The 18,566-nt window shown below is 42.3% G+C and overlaps 1 protein-coding gene across 1 annotated transcript in view; it reads left to right on the forward strand.

Moving 5' to 3' along the window:
• Nucleotides 1-18,566, forward strand: part of MATK (megakaryocyte-associated tyrosine kinase) — a 92,100-nt gene that overhangs the window by 43,540 nt on the left and 29,994 nt on the right. The window contains exons 10-15 of the mRNA XM_067557238.1: nt 3,460-3,605; nt 5,867-6,005; nt 8,074-8,261; nt 9,146-9,317; nt 10,801-10,942; nt 11,523-11,627. Coding sequence (XP_067413339.1) covers nt 3,460-3,605; nt 5,867-6,005; nt 8,074-8,261; nt 9,146-9,317; nt 10,801-10,942; nt 11,523-11,627 — 892 coding nt within the window. The remainder of the gene's footprint in view (nt 1-3,459; nt 3,606-5,866; nt 6,006-8,073; nt 8,262-9,145; nt 9,318-10,800; nt 10,943-11,522; nt 11,628-18,566) is intronic.

Below are 18,566 nucleotides of genomic sequence, written 5' to 3' on the forward strand. Positions count from 1 at the left end.
AAAGGAGGCCTCTTCTTTCAAAGGCATTAAAAAGTCAACTATTTGAACCCATGGCTACTTGTTCACTAACTAACCTTTCTTCTCCACCATCACCTCTGCCGGGAAATAGCAGTTCTGATGGCAGACTTTCTGACATCTCTCCACATCTGAAGTTAACCCCAGGGTGACTTTTGCATTTCTCATAAATCAGCTTATTCAGCTTCCAGCCTTTTATTCCAAACCCCATCAGGATAATAGGGGAGCCATCCTCAATACGCTTGACATGAGGAGAGCCTTGGCCTTCTATTTGGACAGGACAAGAGCCTTCAGGAAATCTCCGAGACACTTCCTCTCCATTGCAGATAGGTCAAAAGGTACAGCAGTTTCAGCTCAGAGACTATCCAAGTGGATTTTGAGCTGTATTTAACTCTGTTACCAATTGCATAATGTAACACTCGCATCTTCAGTACGCACTCATTCTGTGGAATCAGTTTCCTCATCTGTCGCCTTCTCCAGAGGTATTTGCAGAGCAGCTATCTGAGCATCTGCACACACCTTTGCAGAACACTATGCTCTCCTGGGGGATTTACCTGCAAATGCCAAATTCAGTGCCACTGTACTATCATCCATATCAGACTCAACTCTGAAGTCCCAACCTCCAGTGGTGGGTATTGCTTGGGAGTCACCTACATTGGAGCCACCCATAGGGACACTATTCAAAGAAGAAGTTACTCACTTTGTGCAGTAACGATAGTTCTTCAAGATGTGTGTCCCTATGGATGCTCTATGACCCACCCTCCTGCCCTCTACTTTGGAGTTCTAGTAGTTGACTCTGCGGTAGAGAAGGAACTGAGGAGGGAATGTCTGTCCACTCTGGCTGGCCTTGTGGCAGACGGGGAGCAGTGCATGCGTGGGAGGGATAGACTGCTACCGAAGTTCTCCGATCAACAGCAGAGAGATGCAGACAGGCCTACAGTGGAGCACCCATAAGAGGACATATTTCGAAGAACCATCATTACTGCACAAGATGAATAATTTCTTCAGTAGTTAAAGATACTTATGCGGAGACTAAATGCTGAATTTCTATATCAGCCATTTATTTCCATGGTTTTAAATGACAAGCATACTTATAATATACTCTTCTCTGCTTAGTAATCCCAGCAGGAGGTATTGAAAATGGGCTGTTGCTACCAATTGCTTCCTCATTCTTTAATGAAATGGCAGTCAGTTTGCAAGCTTGATGTTCCTGCCAAGGCGACAGCCTCCCATGATTCTAATTCATTAAAACAAACCCAGCAGAATCTGGTTTTCATTAAAGGAGCAAATTTTATTCAGAACAGCCATTTAACATCAAAAGTATTGTATCAAAAGCAAATGTATGTTAAGAGTGTGGTGACATTTTTGTCACGTTATGAATATTATGGTACTGAGTCAAGTTTCCCCATGCATGATCCGTTTTCGATAGCAGCTCTGCCCAAACTTGTTGTCACAAAAGAATTGGCCTTTGGTAATGCTGATTTCCTAACAATCAGTGCCTTCTGTTCCAAAGACATCAGTGGATTGCTATACTGAAGTTCTTGAAATTATAAGTAAGTGGCCAGTAGATGGTGATCTTGATTGGTGTTTCATGAAATGGATTAACTGTAAAAGACTGTCCCAACTGTACTTAACCATCCTGCACTGTCTTGCAGGGAATGATGTTATAGTAGAAATTAACCACTAAACTAGTGGACATGCCTGGGATGGATTTATTGTGTTCAGTAAGACAATTATTGGAATTGTTAACGTGAAGCCAAAGTTGTTGCACAGATCATAAAGAATTTAATCCGCCAAACTCAGTTTGACTTTGTCAATTCAACTATCAGTGAATACAGTTTATAGGCTTGATGCAGTCATTGGGTCTGAGTTCCTTATGTCGGAAAGATTAATCTTCACCATTTTAACATCTTTTTTGCAATTGTTGACCTTAATTGCTTTTAGGCACTGATTGGCAAAGCTCTGTTTTTTAGAAATATTTTTAGCAAACACAAAGCATTTCACAAGCTTTGCAAGCACTGTATGTTACAATATGTCGGGGGTGGCAAACACCACTTAAATCCAGGACAGAGGGACCTAAAAAGCATATTTTAAAATTCTTAGGTTAAACCTCCTTAGGCCATTTTACATCAGGCGTTTCAGTTGGTCTCTTTGGGTAGCAAAGCATATTTGGTTATTGACCCATATTGAGTATATTTTACCTGTTGTAGTTCTTGTTGAAGTAAAGTGTCTTGGAAGCAAGTTTAGGCTCTTTAGATTATTACCCCAACTTGTCCTTTCAATCATACAGAAATTATTTGGTTTGGAGTCATACCTTCCATACCCTTTGCTTTGTCATGTCCAGAACTAGCCATTCCTTGTCTTACCAATATTTTGAAGCCTACACAGAGTAAAAATATTCTGCCTTTTTGTTCAAAAGTAACAAGACCAAATTGTTCATTTCCATTGACTGTTAGCAAGACTTACAAACTTTAAAAAGCTCCGAGATGAAAAAAAAGTTATAGTTGCCTATCCACATTTTGTTTTCTGGTTTCAGTTGCTAATGCTTTAATCAGTCAAAGCCTTTTACACAAGAACATGAGTTCTCTTTGCTAAGTGTTCACCTGTTCTTGCTACTTGTTCTTCGCCTGAAGTTACCACTTTTGTTTGTAGCATCTCTTCCATTGCCGGCAAATGCAGCATCACAAACATTTGGTTGCTGTGGAAATGTTGCAAACAGCATTGATATAAGGTGAGAAAGAAGCAGCAAAAAATAGAGTTCTTAAAGAACTGATATCCCATATTCAAGTAGATAGTCCTCATTTAAATGAGGCTGCACTGATATAAAGTCCGATTAGAAGAATTATTCTCAGAAGGTTGAAATGTACTTAGAATTATCCTGGGTTAAGCCTTTGACTATCGCTTTTGAGACATCTCAGCTTTAGAGCTTGGGTTTATGTGAAAGTGGAGACTTGGTCCCAGATTTTCCATTTTGGGCTCCCTACACCTTGGGCCTGATTTTCAGAGGTGCTGAGTACCCATAAAATCCAGTGTACTTCATTGGGAGTTGTGAATGCTCATCTCTGAAAATCAGGACACTTTTATTTAGCTGTCTAATATTAGGCATCTAAGTTTTATAATGTTGCTCTTGGGTTTTAGACTTTGTCCTAAATCTGTTTTGGCTTGGTCTTTTTGGCAAGTAATGTTGGGAACTGGAATAGTTTACTAAGAGATTTCCTTGTTCCAGGGGTAGAGGTTTAAGTATGATAAAAATTATCCTTATACAACGTGCTGTCAAATGGAAGCTAAAAACCTAAAGTGTAATATCTGGTTTATTAGTAACACTTTAATCATGGAACTATTGTAGTAGACTATTGTAGTAGACATGTTTTTATATTGATACTCTACGGACTTTGTGATTAATGCTTTTAAGATTTTCTAAAATGTGTTGCAACTTCCTCATAGAAGAAAGTAAATCCAGATCTACCAGTTGAGATCAAGCCCAGTAACCGAGCTCGGAAAATGCACGAGGAGAAGATGAAAAAGCAGAAACAGAAGGATATGATAAAGAGACGCAGAGAGGAAGAGCAGCGTTGGCACATGGAAATGAGGCGAGTCCTCCATTGGAGATCACTTTCACAGAAATGTGAATTTTATGGGGTACTGCTGGATTCATGCTTTCATGTTAAATTCACACCATCCATTGAGTTTTACAAGTGCAAGGGCTCTCAACCTTAAAGGTGGTCATATCTGTCCCTTTCCCTGTTTGGTTAGCTACTTGCACTTTTTCATCTTGAGATGCCAGAAAACCCTGTGTTGACTTCTGTAGTGACATAGGAACTGATGCAAAGGATTCTGGGCATATCTGAGGAAAACTGGCCGAGAATGGCTGAATGGATAGGAGATAGGCAATGTAGCCAGTGCAATTGTAGGAAGTAAAAGGTTGAAAATCCCTGCCATAACAGAAAAGCTTATGACCTGACAGGAGTATAAAGATGTTTAAGAGCTGTATCATCCAAGACCATTGCCTCTGTATAGGGAAACTGAAACCAGATGTTATCTTGCTCTCACTGGCTGGTACTTTGCCCTCTCTGTAACTGAACAGCATTTGAAGGGGAAGAGGTGTCCTGACATAGGCCTGTTTTTCCAATAAACAGTGTGTGAAAGCAATATAAATTGAAGGAATTAGATGATTGCTCATATTTTGGCCTCACTTCTCTAGATTCAGAGGTTCCCAGACTTTTTCCCCTGAGAGCCACCTGTGCAGCTGCAGTAGGCAAAACGTCCCACTATTAGCATGCCTCTGTCAGGGAGAGGAGTCCTGTGTGCCTCAGCAGGGACCAGGGCCGGCGAAGGGGCCAGGCAGGCACCACAGCTAGCCCCCGCTGACATCCTCACCTCAGCAGCCTCCTAGGTGCCTTGAGCTGGTCACCTGGAAGCCCTGCCCCAGTCACCCACCCAGCACCCTGGCGTGCCTCGCAGGCACCCAGGGTTGGCCTGAGGAGAAATGGTGCCCCGAGGCGAACTTGTTTTGGCGCCTCTGGTCCCAGCTGCTCCTACACCCCCATTGCCCCGAGCTCCCTTCTTCATTTTCACACTCCAGTCCCGCCCTGCTCCTTGCCTCTTGACCATAGTGGCCAGAGAGTGGCAGCTGCTGACCAGGTACCCAGCTGAAGGCAGCACCGTCAACCAGCAGCAGCACAGAAGTAAGGGTGGCATCACCCTGGGCTGCCGCTCTCTGACCGCCCAGGCCAGGCTGCACAGGGAGGAGTTTCTGAGCCCAGGGGCTCCCCAGCCAAACATTCCCTGACCACTGTGCCCACAGGAAGGAGGGACTTAGGGGATGGCCCGCTGACTGTGCAAGGGTGAGCCCTGCTGCCTGCGCCTCCTCACTAGGCTGGCAGCTCCTGGCAGCATCGCCTGCCTCCCACCCGGCTGGCTAGGGACTCCAGCCCACACTCACCCGCATTCTGACAGCCCCAGATAGCAGGGTGCAGCAGCACAGATTGGGAACAGCCACTAACCCACCAGTCTCCTCCAGTCACCCTGGGAGTCACCATCTCTTAGGGCCAGCCCCTTCTCCTCACCCATTGCCCTGTGCTGCCTGGCAGGGGCGGTGAGCTCCTCTGGCCCTGGGCGTGGGCTGTTTCCAGGTACCACTCTGACATATACAGTTTGGGGGGGGCAGACCATGGCAGACCACCCGGGACTGTGGTTGGGTCACAGCCCACAGTTTGAGAACCCCTCCTCTAGAGCACCAAGTGGAGTGGGAAGATGTATAGCTTCTGTACTCTGAGGCAGAATGCCTTAGAGAACATATTGTATAGTGCTCCATGCCCTCTTTCTCCCCCCGCCACACCCAGGCCCCAATAAGTACTGGTGGATAGTAGGCATATGTCATTGGCAGTACCACACACAGCTGGAGGTTGTCACCAGATAATTAGTTCCTGGGTAGTGCAGTTTCTGTAAAAAAGGTTCCTTAAGATTTTCTCTCCCTGCCTGTCCATCCTTTGCAGAATTTTGACCTGTTAATAATTCACTTAACTCTCACTGATAAGCCATTTGAAACGCAGCAACAGCTATTTAAACAATACATAGAGGTGCTAGGGCAGGAAGTGAGAAGATCAGCAATCTCCAGGTCTGATTCTGATTGCTTACACGGTTCATTTTCTTCATATTCTCCTGATGCAGTCTTGCTAACCTGATCATGAATGACCATTATAAGTTGTTTCTTAACTTACATAAAGTATTATAGTCTTTTCCTGATCAGCTGGTCAGAAGACAGTGACTGTTTTGAGCCAAGGAGTACTTTACTGTAGTTCATGTTTGCTTGATGTGACTGTACCACTTTTTTTTACCTCTTTCCATTCAGGCGCTATGAAGAGGAAATGTACTGGCGGCGGGTAGAGGAAGAGCAGTTATACTGGGAAGAGCAGCGGCGTCGGATGGTGGCAGACTGGCATCCACCCCCACTTATGGGCAGACCTGGCATGCCAGTTCCTCCTCTCTTGGTGGGTAGCCCTGAATTCAGTTTCCTGAAAGGAGAAATGTGAAGAAGTCTGGCATCTTTAAACTCTGTTTTAGGACTAGAATATGCGTTCCCTTGTGTATTTGAGTATTGCAGGATTAATCTTGTGTGTGGAATCCGTAATGGACACAGATTAACTCTGCTTTTAGTTGGTTGCAATACTTTTGACAAATGCATGTCTGAAATGTTGGACTGCTTGGCAGGGTAAGCATATAAACTCCTGCCCTGTCCTTACATTCAGCATCACAATGCCATTTGAAAGCAGTTGTCTGTGTCCTCTTTTTAACCCTCTATGTCTAGACTCTTTCGTCTCTTCAGTTTTTATCACACATAGATTCTGCATATCATCTTCTCAACCCTTTTGTGCTCTGCACCCTGACACTCACCTTTTCTTTTAAAAACCTTTTATGTTGGGGCAAGATATCACCACAGGATTGCATATGTGCATGCACACCCACTTGAGATCTGTTGTGAGGACTCCATTTGGCAGCACAAGAAGGGGAACACTACCTGGACACTGAGTGGAAGGTGCATTACATTAGCAGGAGATAAAATAAGCACATGTGAAAATTCACTTTTTAAATTGGAAAAATTACTAGCCACCCTTGCTAAATAAAATGTCATGTGATCTGTCTGTGTATCTACACGTCCCGTGTGTGTAGGTTACTGACATGATGGTTGTCACATACAAAACCCCTGTACAGCGAGATGCATTTTCTTATTGTACTTTCCTAGTCATTTTCAAAGCATTTAACAAGCATTTTTGAGAGTCTGACCTGGAAATCAGATTCCTTTTTGTTTGATTCTCCAAGGCAGACTTTAGTAAATGGGGTTTTTGTTGTAATCATGAGCATATAGCTCTAGACTGGCCTTTCCAACACAATAGATGCTCCTTTTCCTGACCTCAGTAATCACTTCAATTTACCATACTATTCCTTTACTTTTTAATGCTGTGTCTATATCAGTGCGCCTCTCATGGAACCTTATTTATCTTACTCACTCAAAACTGGAAGGCTTATTTACAGTTTTCACTGAATAGTCTTAGGCTAGACTGTCTACATTGAACGGGTCACACATCTAGGTGTGCGGTATGATGGTGTCACTCTGCCAAGCCACCTGATACATTTTAAACAAAAGAGATTTTTTACAGAGTTCCACATGTGGGGATCTGATTAGAGATTGGTTTTATACTCACTGGTGGAGTTGGGAGGTCTTTATAGTCAATGAGAACATACACAACCTGACTTGAGAGAGCTGGTGAGGCTAACTCATGAGATTGCTCATTAAACCCTGCTGCTGGGGAACTTGGAAAATTACTACAAATTTAAGCTCCTGTCTACTAATGTCTCAGTCCAGCTACCGTGCCATGTACTAATTACCTTGCAGCTACATGGAGCCTTTCATCCAAATGAATCCTCAACATGAATCATCAAATTCCCTAATTTTACAGATTCACTGATGTAGCACTCCTATCCGTTATCTTGCCCAGCATTGAACATACTCTCTTCTGTGTTGGAACATGACAACTGTTCAGTGCATTAAAACACTGCACAACACTTTAGGATGGGAAGTTAAAAATACCTGATCCTATTGAAATTACATGGGGAACTGAGGGAGGCAGAATGTAACTACCTGAACTGGAATTTGATCTGGCCACAGTGCACGGATAGTGCTGTGGGCTCATCATGTGGTCAGGACATTAGCTTTTAAAGTCTGATTTACAAGACTTCACCTCCTGGAATCTAGGAGCCCCTAGAGCTGTGCAATGCTAATTCAGAGGGGAGAACGCCACTTAATGAGCCTCACTTTCTGCAACAGCTAAGTTTTCCCTACTGCTTTCCTAGCCTGACCCTATGAGACCTGGCAAACTTCCCGTTGCTAGCTGGAATGTCTTTGCTTTAGTTGTTTTCACAAAGTCTTCTGCATCTTCTAATGTAGTTTGAATGTATATAGGATGTCTAACGGTGACGGCATTGCTAAGAATTTTTTTCACTCTTTTTTTCTCTCAGCCCCTCAAATGGTAGTAAAGTTTGTCATTTTGTCTCTCTCAGCCTACTAGACGCCCAGACTCTTCTGATGACCGTCACATCATGACAAAGCACTCTAGCATCTACCCAACAGAAGAGGAGCTGCAGGCCATCCAGAAGGTCGTCTCCCATTCTGAACGTGCTCTTAAGCTCGTCTCTGATTCATTGACAGAGCAAGAATCTGAAAGAGAGGAAGAAGATGAAGAGAGAGGGTAACAAACTTGTATAGACTCTTTCCATATGTAGCTACTGCAGTATTGTGGCAAGATGAGGTTGACACTGTTGGAGTGCTGAGGAAGTCGTCATCCCAGAATATTTGCAGAGTCTGCTGAAGGGGGTGGGTAACGAGGCCATATCAGCAAAATGAGAGTTTAAAAATGACAAAAAGGAATCCTCTTCTCACTCTGATTTGTGCATTTGTATTTTGCTTGCCTAAACATCAATGCGGGTAGAGATCACAGAGCTTGTGATACATACTGAATTGGCTTTCTTACTTAGTGGCTGTAATCTGTTTTCTATCCTGTAACGCTGGTTGAAGCTAGATAAAAAGGGTTACAAAATGTCCAATTCCTGCAGAAGATGTTCCAGCTGTTCACAGCTGTGACATCAGTTGGCACCTAGTAGTCATTCCAAAAGTAGTAAGTAGAACAAGAATAGTTTCCACTGTGAACAGTTAGACATGGAGTGGTAGTGAAATCTTTACACTATTTCTATGTAATATTTTAAATAAGAGTTCTGGAGGGCTCATGCATTTAGCTTTAAGTTGAAGGTTTCAAAATTACAATTGAAAGGGGAAGATGTGTTGCAAAGTCACTGTCATAATGATGTTCATGGCAGCTTATTTAGCTAGCAACTACCACTAAAGTTACTTAAATGAATTTGTGCTGCAGCAGAGCGAAAGCATTGCATGGGGATTTCAGTGCCCTTCTGTTTTAACAAATACAGTTCAGCAGTTTACTTTAGTAGCCTTAATGATATTGTTCATTGCATTTTAGTTCTGTTTTTCAGATGTTTTCTATCTGTGATAGATTTTAGGACTCAGATTCAATATAGATAGCTCTGTTTGATGTTTTCCCATGGTTTCTCTCCTCAACAGGAAAGAAGAAGCTGCACCCCGAATTCTGAAAGGTGTAATGCGAGTTGGCATACTGGCAAAAGGGCTTCTGCTCCGAGGAGACAGGAATGTTCATCTTATCCTACTCTCTGACCCAAAACCTACACATACCCTCTTACAGACTGTCACAGAGCAGCTGCCCAAGCAGCTTTCGGTAAGGGAGGAGCTTCCATCTTTGTTTCTGATTTCTAGTGGCTCTGTTTCTCCTTCACTAGGTGTCGGGAAAAATGATACCAAGAGCATAGAGCGATCCAGTACTGCTTATTGAAGATTAACAATATGTCAAGCTATGTACAAAATAAAATGGAAAATACAGTTCCTGCTCTTAGCTATAGGCATTGGAAAAGGGAACATGTGTTGGGTTTTTTCTGCATTTCAGCTCAAAATGTCAATTTCCACTATATCAGTAGGTAGCATAGTGACTTGCTGCACTCATTTTTTTTGCCTGTTGCACACAAGACGTGAGTTTTTTTTGGTGTCTTAGTTCAGTCCCTTACAAGCTCTTGTCGACATCACAAAGCTAATAGTTTGGCATAATTTGCATGATGGGACAGTCTGCTCAGGAAAGTCTCAAGACTAGAATGACAGAGTTCTGGATGTCAAGCTTGAGGTGCACTGGTAAGGCTGTGTGAGAGCCCTACCCAGTGGCCAATAAGGGTCTACTGTAAAAAAACAGTATGCTGCCTATTAATATATGTTTTCAGTGTTGTAGCTGGTGTGCTGGTCCCAGGATATGAGACAAAATAGGTGAGATTTTTTTTTATTGGATCAACTTCTGTTGGTGGAACGGGCTAGTTTAAGCTACACAGAGATCTTCCTCAGATATGGAGAAGGTAGACAGAGTGCTGAACTAAATAGAAAGTGGGACAGATTGTTAAGCATAAGAGGTTCACATATCCTGTAGGAGACCGTTTTAAAGGAAGTGGGCAATTAAAGGTTAGCAGACAGCACGGTGTGTTATAGATTGTTATAATGAGCCATAAAACCAGTGTCTCTGTTAAAACCAGGGTTTTTAGTGTCCATCAGAATCCTGAATTTAAGCTCCCAGGCTTGCCTATTGTAGGAGTTATGCAAGATTCCTTTGATGATGAGGACTAAGAGGTCAGACATGGAGTGATCGCTTTGTGAAAAGTGCTCAGTCATGGGTGATATTGTGTTCTGTCTCTGTCATTTTGCTACATGGTTTCTTCTCAGAGCTTAGTGATTGTCTGGTTTCACCCACGTAGTTGTTGTTGGAGCATTTGATGTACTGGATGACACATGCCTATCACAACAAATCCATGTTGTGATAGGCATGTGTAGGATCCATGGATCTTATGCGCAACAACCTGTCCCACCTTACTCAGACACTATCTTCTCTTGATCTGAGGAAGATCTCCATGCGGCTCTAAAGCTTGTCCCTTCCACCAACAGGAGTTGGTCCAGTAAAAGACATTACTTCACCCATCTTTTCTACTAATATAATGGAAACTGATGCGATATCATTCCTGTATATAGTCCTGTATAACGATATTAGTCAATTTCTTTCTTGAACAACAAATTCACCAAATATGTTTTTTTAATAGTGAGGTGTGGGGATGATTCTGGCACATGGACTTGAAGGTGAAACAAGTGGGATTTTTCTTTTAACTTTCTAGACGTTAACTGAGGATGAGTATGAAGTTTCATCCGATGCTGAGGAAGCAAGTATACTCATCTCTTCATGCAAGGAACCAAAAATGCAGGTCACCATTTCAGTCACATCTCCTCTCATGAGAGAGGATATTTCTGCTGACAAAGGTGAGTAAATCATTGTTGGTTTAAAATTACTTAGTGTCTGAAAGGTTTGATGTATTAAATACATCATAATTTCCAAATGAAATAATCATGTGACTGAGCAGACATTTTGATACATCTTGCTGATTTGGTTACTACTGACAATACTTTCAAAGTGACAGAATCAGAAGGCTGAAATCCTCCTAGAACTTCTGTGCTTATTTTTCCATATAGCTTCCTAAATGGGGAAGCAGATGATAGATGGAGTTAGCTGTGTTCAAGACCTACTAACTTTATAACATTGCAGACTGAATTGCTGTAATCTGCTAATGGAGATTTTTATACTGTTCTTAGTGCCTTCAGAATGCTGCCACATTCTCATTTGAAAAAGCCTATTTGCTTTTGATGGAGGAGACTATAATTTCTAATTACAGTTCAGTCAGTCTTCAGTCTAGTTATGATTTAGAAACTACTGTATGCTAGTTTGATGGCTGTTAGCAGCAGTCATGCTTGAGTTGGGGTCTTTCACAACAACTCTTGGTCATAAAAGCTTTGTAAGTGGTGCAGAGAGAAAATAATATATAATATATTTCTTTCCTCTTAGAAACAGCAGCAGAATCTCAGCCTGACCCGTGTGATATTTTGAGTGAACAGAAATGCCTAGAGTCATTGGCTGCCCTTCGTCATGCTAAATGGTTTCAGGTAAAGAGCTTTCCAAGTAGGCATGATTCATTGAGATGTGTTGTGCAGTTTCACACTGATTTGCTAATCTGGCAGAAGGAAGGGCGAAGAAAGGAGGTAGTTTTGTGCTGCAGAGCTGATATCAAAGTATAACTGATGCTATTAGGAGCATCTTCTATGTAATGACCCCAAAATTCTTATGTACACATTCAGCTCATATTCTCCACAGCACAATAACTTAAAATAGGAATATTTTTAGAATATGAATGAGACATTGCTGTTTTTAGTAAAGTGTTGGTGAAAATGAATCCTGTGAACCAAGGTTTTTTTCTTGTTCATGCTAATAAGCTAAAGAAGGCTGCATATGTCAACTCTTGTCAGTAAATGGATCTGAGAGGATCCTTTTATATGTCACCGTCACCAGCTAGCTTAGAAATGCCATTTTTAACCCTAAACTTTCAAGTATAACTTACGGTTGCTTAAGACCCACTGACCCTCCTTTGTCCTCTGACTGCAGAGGTATTAACTTTCCCCTTTGTCTTGAATGGTCTCTTACAATGTGTTAACTCCAGTGATGTACAGTAGGTCTCTGGTGCCCAGGAGCCAAGGCTGCCCTTTTGCTCTTCCCCCCCCCCTGGCTTCATGTCCTCCCCACATGCAGGGCAGGAGGAGTCCCCAGCTCCCACTAGATGGTGCCGCCTCCCAGCTGCCCTGGGGAGGGTCTGTACCTGCGGGAGGAGGGGGACACACCACTTACCTCCTCCCCCTGCTGCTTGGGGGACTTTCTGTGGCTCACTGTCAGCTAGCAAGCTTGTCTCTCTCACTCACAGAAGCTGGTCCAGTAAAATATATTAATCCACCCAACCTGTTTCTCTAGTTGTTTTAAGAAATACTTATAAAATTCACTACCAAAATTAGCACTCTGCGGTAATCCCAACAGGGAATGAAGATCTGAATAGATCCTTGAGATAGAATATCTCTGCTGGTCCTGTCAGGACACTTGAGATGCATTGGCTGGTGGTGAATGAAGCCTGCCCTGTCCTGATTGTTCTGTACCTGCTTTGTGGATAAGTAGAGGATTTAAGTATTCAGAGCTACCAATCTAGCACCTTTCACCGGCACTGAATCCACAAATAATGGTTTTACAGTGGGAGTGCTCGAAATGTTGATAACAGCTGGCATGGCCTTCTTTTAACTAGATGGCTGAAGATGGCTAGATAGGTTAGTTTCTCTATCCCCATTGCTTTTGTGTTCTACCTCAGCATTTTTTGGAATGCCAGTGGCTCGTTGCATTTTTTTTACATGGAGCAGCACACAATGGACACTTTGCTCCATGTGAAGTCAAATGGTTTAATATTCAGATAAGGAGACTCTTAAGATACTTTTAATGAGTTTTGTTTTGTTGCTTGTATGACAGGTTTTTATTGTCTGAGTTGTTTTCTGTTAACAAACAATCTTGTTTTTTTCCATAAAGGCTAGAGCTAACGGTCTGCAGTCATGTGTGATTATTATCAGGGTTTTGCGAGACCTTTGCCAGCGCGTACCAACGTGGGGGGCACTTCCACATTGGGTAAGGCGACATCCTTCCTTTGATTGCTATCACGTAAAGTGCTTCTTTTTAGCAGCAGTGGTGTTTATCGGGGACATGGAAATGAAGTAAAGCCCGACTCCGGTGCCACTGCCAACTCCTGGGAGTAGCAGAGGCCCATGCTGTTTACTGGTCCCTTCTACACCGAGGCCTTTCAGGCAATGAAGGACCTGTTGGTCCTGTCGGTGCTGCCTACACCGTGAGAGAGTAGGGCAGGGCAGGGCACCGAAGCTCAGATACCCAGACCGGAGGCCAGTCGAAAGGGAAGCCAGCACTGGTTCCACCACAGCCTCTCCCTTCCTCGCCGGTTTCACAGGCACGACTCCCAGTCACCGGAGCCCAGAGGCTTAAGAAGCGGTGCAGAGAAGCATGCGGCGTTAGCACCCCCTTGGTCGCCAGCTTTTATCTCCTCGGAGTCGGGAGAAAAAGTGGTCGTTCCCCCAAAGGGGCAAGCCCCCAAGCAGTGCACTGGGTTTCCCATGCTGCCGCAGATGGAAGGCTGGCCGCAAGGACAATGGCCAGGTCCCTGGCAATATTGGAACCTGTGGGGATTCCCTCAGGCCGCGATCCCATACGCTCAGTCGTCTGCGAGCACCTCAGTACCGCAGTTATCTAAGGGCCTGGCCGCGGCACTGGAGGCAACTATCGGGTCGGACCGGAAATACTGTCTTTTGGCTCAGTAACCACCCTGACCAAGGAGGAAGAGTATACAGTGTGTGCAGTGGGGCCTTGATCTTGATTGGGAGCTGATGTTGCAAATGTAACACTACTGATGATGATTGGACAGAACTTTCTAATATAGTAGTGTTAGAATCATAAACATAATAGGAAAGCTGGATAAAAGATTAAAAGGGTTTCACTGGTAGGTGCCTATAGGTTTACAATATAATTTAATAAACAAGTGATGATAAACTTAAACATTTTTAGAAAAGTGTCAACTGATGCATGCCCAAAGTAATAATAGAGGAGCCAATCTAAATGATCCCGTCCGTGTAGCACACAGTGATCCAAATCCTTTGGTCCTAATTTCCCTAGGAGAGTGGCCAGACTGCTGCAAAGTCCAGAATTCCATTATGTCACTTGCTAGAGAGAGTTTCTTGAAAGAAGTTAGTAACCAGTTCTGGATGGAGTTGTAAATTCTCTTGAGCTCAGCCTTGCAAAGTTCTGTTTGTCCATTCTCCCAGGCAAATAATTTTTGTCGACAAGCAATTAAAATGTGTTCATAATTATTGTCATAGTTCTAGTAGGCGAAAGAGGTGTTTTGCGGGAACTGATAGATTTTCATGATGGTTTTACAAGGCTGCCTTAGCAGTATTTTGAAGCTAGTTTTGAAGAACTAAAAAGCAAGACACAGCCCTGTGGAAAGGATTGTCTTTGCTTTCTGGAGAGGCTGCCAGCCTTTTGTAGAAGAGGACGCAGCATTACTTATATTTTTAAGAAATTATAGTGTGTTTTGTCTTCTTTTCCTCATTTAAAGAGTGAACCCTATTTTGTCCTCCCTGCAGGCAATGGAGCTTCTCGTAGAAAAGGCTTTAAGTAGTGCAACAAGTCCTCTAAGTCCCGGAGATGCCATGCGCCGAGTTCTTGAATGTGTAGCCACAGGAACACTCTTGATGGGTCAGTTCTAAACCATTATCTGTAATGACTCCCCACAAAACCTTTGTTACAGTGGATTGTGTCATCTGTATTGTCATCCCGCAGTACATGCTACATTTTTTTGATGGTTTCCCACTGAAGATGTATTAAAGTCTGACACTTGGAATACACTCAGTCACTTTTTGGCAGCACTGATTTTGGGACTAAGTCGTATTGATAGCTGCTTTCGGAAAGTGGCATATGTGTTGTGTGAGCCTTAAAGAGATTCGGATAGTTTAGGCCCAACACTTTGTTTGTGCATTAATAATATTCTCATTAAAATGTTTTGAATATGTAAACCCCAAGCACTTCAGCATTCTGCGCCAGTCTCTGAGAATCCAGAAATGAAACTGACCAATCAGGTTTCCTTGTTCAAGATGCGTGAAGTGTAAAAAAGTAACCAAACAGCTTAACTAGTGAAAAGCAGTGTCAATGATAAACTGTAACTAACACTGTACATTAGGAATTTATTTAAATGTGATTTTTTTTAAACGTCTTTTTCTTAAACCCTGACTACAGTGTGTTTATTAGCATTGTGGTTCCTTCTTCCCCTTGCATTCAGATGGACCTGGGCTGCAAGATCCCTGTGAGAAGGATGAAATGGATGCTCTAGAGACTATGACCAGTCAGGAGCGAGAGGATGTTACGGCCAGCGCACAGGTAGATAAGACAGTTATTTTTAATAGCGTTGAGCAGAAGCATTCTGTAAAGTGAGGCATCTGGTACACATTGCTATTCGAGGTTACTATATCCTTTCCAGTTAAGGTTTTGAAAACAGCTACAGAACCCATGGTAAGAGGCAAACACTGGTTTGCAGTTGTCCATGTTTGTAACCCCAAAAGCCACATTGGCAATTCTGAGTCTGAGAGCTGCACCTAATTTACACACTTTTTTTAAAAATAAAGAAACACATTAATATGAACTATACCTCACATTGCAGAGTATAGTTGCCTTTAAAGTTGTATTTTCCTATTTTCAAAAAGGTTTTCTCTCCTGTGTGGCTTGCGGGGATTAAGGGTAACTACATAAAGGGAAGGGGAAACTGACTGTCAGGGAAACCACTGAAACTGGCTAGAACACACAGAATGGTCAAATAAAGTAACGTAATGGAAAAGCGATAATTTTCCTTTGATCTTGTTAGCCATCTTTGGTGTTAAGTGTAACAGTGGTAGATGAAATAAAAAACTTCAAATATAAGTGCATGCATTCTTTAAGTTAACACTTTAAAAAATGTGCACAACCATATTTCTTTCTAATGCTATTAATTTTCTTGGTGAATTGCGCGGTAATTCTTCTTTACATTCACCAGCAGTAAAAACCGGCAGCTTAATTAGATTCTCTGTGGGGAGGTGAGGTGTGGGCTGCATTTTCTGCTCTCTGTATCTAAAATCTGCCCCTGCTGGCCACATAAGCAATGGTATTAGTATTAGTCAAGGGTTCTTAGGGTTTTGGCAGGCAATATAATGCAATTTTAAAATAAAAAAATCCACTTGCAATCCAGCCATCATATGGTAAAAAAAAAATTAAAAATGCTTTTAGTGTAAGTAATCCTTTCTGACATCTCCAGAGCCATTGTCTGAAGTCAGATATTTGTTTTAGGAATTCTCATTGATCTTTCCTTCTGAGGTAAGTATAGCCTATGTGTAGAACAACCCTGGTAGGCTTACCAGGTAAAACACTGAACTTTCACCTTTCTGGCTTCATTAAACTCGAGACTTTAGATTAGATACTTCTCTCTGGACTCTTTATAGCATTTTCTACTTAGTCCCCAGCGAATAATGAGTGCCTAAAAGAGATGTGTAGGACTAAAGGGTGGGGGAAGTTAGAATCACTTCTGTCAGGATAGCCGGCAGGAGATCGTTTCAGGATGGATCAGTGTAAGATGTGAGAAGACTGCTGCTATAATTTGTACACTTTCTTTTACTAAACAATGTATAGTAGTTTCTAGCTCTTCGCTGGGCTTTGGACAGTCTTTTTAAGAGCTAGAAACGATTGTAAAGGTTTTCATTGACTTCAGCAGGTTTTGAATCAGGACAAAAAATTTTAGGTTTGAATTGTCAGAGGAACTGGCTAGCTCATCTTCCACTGATTTTAATTGAAGTTATGAGCTCTCAACGGCTTTGCAATAAGATCCTTATATTTATGTATCTATACTTGATATTTAGAACATGTTGTCATTATTCACTTTAAACTCCAGCCTACAGTGCGTGACTATAAGGCTGCTGTACACAGAAGATACTGTAGGTTATGTAGTATCGGCCATGTCATTCCTACTACTATCCTCTCCATGGGTACCATCCTTAATGTTTCTTCTCCTTCCTCCTCTAGCATGCTTTAAGAATGCTAGCTTTCAGACAGATACACAAAGTACTTGGAATGGACCCTTTGCCACCTCCTAAAAATAGAACTAATGCACGCAACAGGAAAAGGAGACGAGACACCAGTGAGACAGCCGAGGGCGAGGGCGACTGGAAGAAAGACAAAAAAGAGGACAATGATGATGCCTAACCACTGTTGTAGCATTTGCTAAGATAATGTTCACATGACTTTAATTTTTTATATATAACTATGAGTTGCTGTTTAGTCTATGACATTTGGCAATTTTAGTGTTTTTCCCCTTGAAATAACGTACTGTAGATTTGTTTTAAATTGTGCTTAAATCATTACAGAAATTGCATCATTCCATAAGAGTAACGTTGCTTATGGCAACAGTCCCTCTCCATCTATTACATTCCCTTCCTGCGCCCTCCCCTCCACTCCAGAAGAAACCCTCCCCACAGCAAAATAGGTAGACTGAGGCAGGCACTTTTTAAAAATTCTGATATTTTTCTTAAGCTTTAAATATGTCCCAAGACATGTAAAGGAAAACACAAGCTTATTGGGTTTGTATCTTAAAGACACTTCCATGTTCACTTTAGATTTCCAGCCTGAAATTGGAGGCAATTTCTAGCTAATCTGAAGTGTCTGTCTGAAATTGACAAGTTTAATTTTTTTTTTTAAATTATTTTTTGGAAGGGGATCTTGCACTTTGTGGGCTCCCACTTTGGGGCAGTGAAGTGGGTGCTGCGTTGTAAAAAGGTACGTTAGCTGCTTGCTCAGAGCCATTTTTGGCAAAACCAGCCAACTTATAAATGGCAGTTGGCAATAGAAATGACAGAGTCTGAAATGTTTAATTCCCTTGGATTTATAGTTCTCCTTTAGACACAGCACAATGTACTTAAAAATGTCCCTGTAAAACATGCTGTCTAAAACAAAAAGAGGGGAAAAAAACTGGAATGGTTTCTCTGTTTGGTATTGTTTGCATAGTTTTCCTCAACTTTGCATAGTTTTCCTCTTTCCGGAAAGCATTAAATATGTGCCAGTAGAGGTGACACTTTGAGTAGGAGTAAGTGCTATTCTAAACAGTCTGAAGTGGTGGTGCTAAGAATAGGGTATCTGTTACTTGACAGTATAATCACTAACCACAGAGATTCTCTGTATACCAATGAGTGCCTTCTAAAGAGAGGTGGCCAGGACTCGCACAGGGAAAAGCTGCTTTTTTTTCTTTTTTTTTTTAATCTGCACAGTTTAACAGTTCGTCTATTTTTAAAGCCAGGTATTTCTCAGTAGCACCTCTCGGAAATAGAAAATGTCAGGCTGATAGCTCTGCTTGTTTGGGCTCCTGTCCCACAAACCTACTGATGCTGAGCAAATGAAGGGTGTCCTAGCTGCACTGAAAGAAATGGGGGTTACGGATTGTCTCAG

The sequence above is a fragment of the Emydura macquarii genome, unplaced genomic scaffold (assembly GCF_026122565.2).
Source record: "Emydura macquarii macquarii isolate MOO-44397 ecotype Brisbane River unplaced genomic scaffold, CSIRO-AGI_Emac_v2 contig_306, whole genome shotgun sequence".
In the NCBI taxonomy this organism is placed as follows: Eukaryota; Metazoa; Chordata; order Testudines; family Chelidae; genus Emydura; species Emydura macquarii.